This window comes from Hevea brasiliensis, unplaced genomic scaffold, assembly GCF_030052815.1.
Source record: "Hevea brasiliensis isolate MT/VB/25A 57/8 unplaced genomic scaffold, ASM3005281v1 Scaf492, whole genome shotgun sequence".
In the NCBI taxonomy this organism is placed as follows: Eukaryota; Viridiplantae; Streptophyta; class Magnoliopsida; order Malpighiales; family Euphorbiaceae; genus Hevea; species Hevea brasiliensis.
This window is the reverse complement of record NW_026615020.1, coordinates 52,041-58,459: the sequence shown is the minus strand read 5'-3', so window position 1 is coordinate 58,459 and position 6,419 is coordinate 52,041. Positions and strand designations below refer to the sequence as shown.

Sequence of the window (6,419 nt, the reverse complement as noted above, 5' to 3'; positions counted from 1 at the left end):
GCGTGATTCATCGGGGACTATTGTTTTTGCTGCTTGTCAACCCCTTTCGTCCATTATGGATCCTCTTGTGGCTGAGGCTCTCGCAGTTCATTTTCGGGTTTTCTCAGATTCTGCCATCTGAGTGTGGTCAAGTGCTGGTTGAGTGATTGTTCTGAATTGGTAGACGCACTGATTCGTCATAAGCAATTCCTTCATCCTCTGGGTACTGTTCTTGAAGACATTGTGCATCTTGCTTCCCGCTTTCAGGCATGTTCTTTTAGTTTCGTTAGGCGTCAGCAGAATCGCGTGGCTCACTTGTGAGCAGCACATGGTCATAGTGTTTCTAAAGTAGCTTTGGAACTCTGGTTCCTTCGAGAGTGGATTAATTTATGTTGAAATTAACATTTTTATCCCTAGTCCCCGAATTCTGTAACCCTCCAAAATTCAGTCGCTCCGAAAAAAATGCCGTTAGTGGAAAGGTGAAATCACCGGACTACCCTCTTGAAATCACCGGACTACCCTTTTATTCTTCTTCCTCACTGCCTTTCCCTCTCAATTCTCTGTCCCCTCACTTCTGCGAGTCTTCCCACTGCAAACCCTCATTATTCGTCACAGCATTTCTGTTCATCACTGTTCACCATCTACTCACAATCAGGCTGCTACACACACTCACACCTGCAATTTCATTTTTCTTTCCCAGCTTCCCTTCGCACTGACGTTAATACCTTACCCAAATCTTTAGACCCACAAAACACCCTTAACCCAAGACCCATACACTAAAAACCAACTCCTAGCCGCTTCGCATGAGATATTCCGTTGGTGGCAAATGAGGCGGAGGTAGTAGAGGACGCGATGGTTGTGGTAGCGGCTTTGTTGATTTGGGAATGAGAGGGATTTCGGCCCCAAGGAATCACTTCACTTCAGGTTGGGAATTTCGGCTTCGTGTATTTGGTGGGTATGTTGCAATCAATTTGGTGGTGCTTGGGCATGTTGCAAGAGACTGATGAGAATAATTTGCCGTCAGAAAAGGCGAAAAGGGGTGGGGAGCTATATAAGCTTCGTCGATGAACCAAGGGAGTTGCTCGAAAATTGGTTGATTTGCTGTGGAAAAGAGAACTGGACCAAAGCTCTCAAGTACACTTCTTGCGATTTGAAATGGGCTCTTTATTGGTCTATTGGAAATACAAACTTTCAGCCTCTTAACGCAATGGTTTCTTTATGTGTTAAATTAAAATTTTGTTTATGAATCTAACCAAAAAGATAATGAGAGAGCTATCATTCAAATAATTTAAATGAAAATTAAATAAATTTTCTTATTTCAAATCACTGCATTCAGATATATCATAAAATTTTATTGAATTTACTTATACGAAACATGTTCCTGAAAAATAAGCAAAAGTAGAAGTTGTACAGCACACACATGCCAACTTGAGTTTAAGTTCATCGTTTGGAATTGCAAAATTAAGCTACTAAATTAAATGCGAGAGGTGCTTGGACCTCCAATCTAGAAGGCATTTCTTCGCCCCTGTTTTTGCCTTTCCTTGACATAAGAGCTCTTGATCTTTACCAATTCACTTATTACATCTCTCATTTTCATTCTTTCTCCTGGTTGTTCCATTGAACATGCAACTCCAATTCTCATTACAGAGAGGATGCAATCTTTCAAACTCCCTCCTCCATCTTCGAATGCAATTCTTGGATCCAAAATCTCCATCACTCTATCAGGCAAATTGCTTTCAACAAAAGTATGAATATTTAGATCATCTTTAAAATATTCATCGATTGGCTTCTTTCCTGTAAACATCTCCAGTAATAGAATCGCATAGCTATATATATCTCCTTCTTTAGAAACTGGATCGCCCAAACCATACTCTGCAAATAGATACAATACAAACTATGAAGCGACATTGCTTTTTCTTTTTACAGATTAGAAAAGAAAAAGAAGGGTACCTGGAGCAACATAGCCAATAGATCCTTTGATTGCTGTAGAACTGCTTTGATACTGTTGAATCTCACCAGAAACTGAGGCGACAATCTTAGCCAAGCCAAAATCTCCGATATGGGCAGTCATCTCCTCATCTAAAAGAACATTACTTGGCTTTAGATCACCATGTATAATTGATGATGAGCTACCATTGTGAAGATACTCTATTGCAGTTGCAATATCAATGGCAATGTTTAGTCTGTCTATTAGTTTCAGATTTCCTGATTCTCCTTCTGGTCCATCTTCTCCTACATTGCGACCATGCAGCCATTTCTCTAGGCTCCCATTCACCATGAATTCATATATCAAAGCTTTGAAATCATTGCCTTCAAAGTCAATGCTAGAGCAGACGCTCAATAGCTTCAGAAGATTTCGATGCCTGATGGTTCTAAGAGCTTGGCATTCAGACATGAAGCTATTTGAAGCTCCTCTTCGTTGCAGGTTTAGCACTTTGACCGCCACTTGTATACCTACTTGGTCAAGAAGTCCTTTATAAACAGATCCATAGCTTCCGACACCAATTATATTTGCCATAGAGAATCCATTTGTAGCTTTGAAGAGTTCTGCATAGGATATTCTCAGAAACTGGTGCTCACATAATGGCATGGAAATATTCTTCTTTCTAGAAATCCTTTTCCAATGCCAGAAAATTAGGGAACACACCAACAGAAATGAAAATACGGCTGAGACAACCACTGGGATTGTCACTTTCAGTGTAAGGGAGAGGTTGTTCTTCTTGGAGTTTGTGATGAAGCAAGAAGGAAGCTTCATTTCAGCGATACCTCCACAGAGATCATTGTTTCCCATCAATGAAACAGCACTTGCATTTAGAAAGATTCCGCGTTTTGGAACCTCCCCTTGGAGTTGATTAAAAGACAAATTCAAATGGTTCAATCCCGTAAGCTGAGAGAAAGAATCTGGGATTCTCCCTGAAAAATTGTTGCGTGAAATGTCCAGCTCTTGTAAACCTCGCAAGGCACCAAAATCCTGAAGTGTCTCTCCTTGAAATGAATTTCCATGTAGATTTAGACTTTGCAAACTCAAACATTTGCCAATAGTGTTTGGTATTGTGCCAGATAATCTATTGTCGGATAAATCCAACCGTTGCAGATTTGTCAGCAAACCAACTTCTAATGGAACAGGTCCAGTAAGTGCATTACCAGATAAATCGAGGGTAACTGAAAGGGATGATAGGCCCATAACCTGTGTGGGTATTGAACCGCTGAGATTTTTGTGTAAGAGCTCTAACTCGTTCAAGTTATGACAACTACCAAGACTTGGAGGTATGCTTCCATGTAGATCGTTGAACCCCAAGTAGAGACGAGTCAGAAAAGATAAATTACCAATTGAAGATGGAATTTTTCCTGTGAATTTGTTGCTGCCCAAATCCAGCAATTCCAACCGTGGAAATTTCCCAAAATCAATATCTAAGGGGCCAGTGAGATAATTATCACCAAACAGGAAGAATCTCAGATTAACAAGATTTTCGACACCAATGGGAATGGCACCATATAACTGATTATCTGCCACAGAAAGAAAATCTATGTCTTTGGAGAGATTGGCCATGGAAATGGGCACGGTCCCTCTGAGAAAATTTCCTCGTAAACCAAGAGTGATTAAATTGGAGCAATTAGTTAGATAATCAATGAAACTTAAGTCATCTTGTAGCTGATTTAAAGCAAAGTTCAAAATCTCAAGCTCAGGCAGCATTCCAAAGACTTTGGGAATTGACCCAGAGAAATCATTATATTCAAAAGCAATTTGTTGAAGCGCAGAGGCATTTGACAATGAAATTGGGATAGGCCCGATTAACCTGTTGTCTGAAATTTGAAGGGAGCTCAGCTTTGGAAGGTTGAGGCCTATGTCAGAGGGGATAATGCCATTGAGTTGGTTAGTATCCACTTCAACATCTTCGAGGTTGGAGATGTTGAAGAGGCCATAAGGAATCTCCCCAATAAGATTATTTTCTCCAAATATCAAAATTCTTAAGCTCCCAAGTTGAGAGATTTCCTCCGGAATCTGTCCTTGCAAACCATTTCTTCGGAAGGAGATTTGCCAAAGAGATGAGAGATTCCCCATGGATGCTGGAATACTACCTGTGAGATTATTTTTGGCCAAGCCTAGAGCTTCAAGCTTTGGTAAAGAGCCAAGCTCGGCAGGTATGTTACCCACGAGCTTGTTGTCAATGAAATTAAGATACAAGAGGTTTGAACAGCGGGATAAGTTGGTGGGTATATTACCTTGCAATGAATTGTTGCTGAAGTCAATATCTTGTAGGCGGTGCAGACGATCTATCTGCTGTGGGATTTTGCCATGAAAGCTATTATTTCGGAAATCTATGCGCCTGAGAAATGAGAGATTTCCTATATGTGGCGACAGAAATCCTACCAGGCCTTGAGAATTCAAGATCAAGGTTACAACCCTGTGAGGATGGCGGCGACCGCATGAAACGCCATGCCAATCACAGAAGGGCAATGAATCGTTCCAAGAATCCAGAACGCCAAAGGGATCTTTCTGTATGGCGTCTTTGAAGGATATCAAAGCAAGTCGATCAGTTTCATTTTGCAAGCAAGTGGCTGGGTTGAGTAAGGAGCACAGGCACCAGCAAAGGAGAGGAATGTGATAAAGAGACCACCACGTATTAATGGCCATAGCCACTTCTTCAATATTACCAATAACCATGCTATTGGTTATTAGCTGAAGGGTTGTACGTAGGCAGCTATGCTGTCTAGCATTATAACTAGCTATCTAGCAAAATTATTATTCATTACATTTGCTGCATGTGGATCATCACTTATAATAATATTAATTTAATTTTTTATAATTTCATAAAAAATTACTATTTTATAAATATATAATACATTATTTTAAAGAAATTATGAATAGTTGATTTAAAAAAAAATTATTTAATATTCTCATCATACATACACTTTTATTAAAAATTATATAAAATTATATATATATATATATTAAAATGAATTTATGAATGACATTTTTACAAGTGATTGAGCACTATATGGAGAGTATTCTAAAATTTTAAACATGAATAAAAGTCTTGCGTAACCAATGGATTGGAAAATAAATCATCCTATGGAGCTATCAGTGTATGGATGGAAAGCACTACCTTGACAATTGCTATTGACTATACATGCTTCGCCCACCACCCTAGAAGCCTCCGTTAATTATCAGACTCAGATTACTTAATTTTATGAATATTTTTATAAAAATATTAAAATTTAATAATTTTTATAAAACTCACTTAATTTTAATTTAATTTTATAAAAATTAATATAATAAAAAATTAAAAATTTTTAGGTTAATCTGCTGATATGTCAACTATTTTATAAATAAAATTACGTTACTGGTAAAGAAAAAACAGAAAAAAGAGAAAAATTTGATAGGAAATGAGACAGCTAGATGGTTTTATGCATCATATTTTCTTTTTTTTTTAAGAAATTAATAAAATAATATAATTTTATTTATAAAATAATTGATAAATCAATAAATTAATTTAAAAATATTTAACTTTTAATTACAATAATTTTTATAAAATTAAATTAAAATTCAAGAAATTTTATAAAAAAAATTAATAATTTTTATGAAAACGCTTATAAAGTAGTGTGAATGCATGTTATATTTCAAAGATTAACTCTCAATTTCGAGAAGGAGCTATCAGTGCCGGTGGATAGATAAAGGGCACTACCTTGACTTGCAATTGGCAATATGTATGCTTAGTCCACCAACTAGGAGAAATTAGACATGACTTGACCACTGCCTCATGATACCTAATTGATTTTTTTTTTATATATATATATAATTAGTTTTTACTGAGATTCAAATTTAAAATTTCATAATTTTAAATATAATTTTTTGACTTTTTATTATTTAACTATGATGAAATTCTTATAATCTTAAAAATACTTAATAATAAAACTAAAGCTGTAAGCTCATAATATTAATGATATCTTAATAATTTTAAAAAATATATATTAAATGAAAAATGAATTGTTGAGATTTTAACTATTAATTTCATACACCCTTAGATATTCATTTATTGTTTAAGTATAATCTGATCAAGTAATTTAAGTAAAATGGGTCATCTTATATTTTTTTCCCCGTAAAAAATTTAAATGTGTTACATATTAAGTGTACAAAACGACATGGTTTTATATAAAAAATTGAGGAAAAAAAAAAAAAACCGAAAACTCACTACACGCATATGACTTGTGACCAAATTAAATCAATTGAATCATTAGTTATTTAGCTGGATCACCGAATTAAAACTGAGTTTCACAACTCTCAATTTTCAATAATAATCAGATTGGATACTAAAAAAAACTAAGTTGATTCTTGGAAATTTATTGGATACTTCCATTTATTAATTTTAGTGCACTGTATACTTATAAAGGCTCTATTTAATGATAGCTTTTAAAGTAGTATTTAGTGTTTTGAACAT

The 6,419-nt window shown here is 35.7% G+C and overlaps 1 protein-coding gene across 2 annotated transcripts; it reads right to left on the bottom strand.

Annotated features, from left to right (window-relative positions):
• Positions 1-1,318: 1,318 nt before the first annotated feature.
• On the bottom strand, positions 1,319-4,703 carry LOC110641502 (probable LRR receptor-like serine/threonine-protein kinase At3g47570). 2 transcript variants are annotated; one of them, XM_058142413.1, is made up of 3 exons: positions 4,204-4,703; positions 1,930-4,059; positions 1,319-1,851 (listed from the first exon to the last, which is right to left on the bottom strand). In XM_058142413.1, exons 1-3 carry the CDS (start codon positions 4,643-4,645, stop codon positions 1,484-1,486), a joined length of 2,940 nt encoding a protein of 979 aa, XP_057998396.1. In that variant the 5' UTR covers positions 4,646-4,703; the 3' UTR covers positions 1,319-1,483. The 2 variants fall into 2 exon arrangements, with proteins under 2 accessions (XP_057998396.1, XP_057998395.1); XM_058142412.1 differs by having other exon boundaries at positions 1,930-4,703.
• Positions 4,704-6,419: the final 1,716 nt, after the last annotated feature.

Excerpts from the sequence above, each read along its gene's own strand:
- LOC110641502 (XM_058142412.1), bottom strand. The coding sequence starts at position 4,645 with ATGGTTATTGGTAATATTGAAGAAGTGGCTATGGCCATTAATACGTGG. Across the intron at positions 1,852-1,929 it reads TATTGGCTATGTTGCTCCAG|AGTATGGTTTGGGCGATCCA; the intron begins GTACCCTTCTTT and ends ATCTATTTGCAG.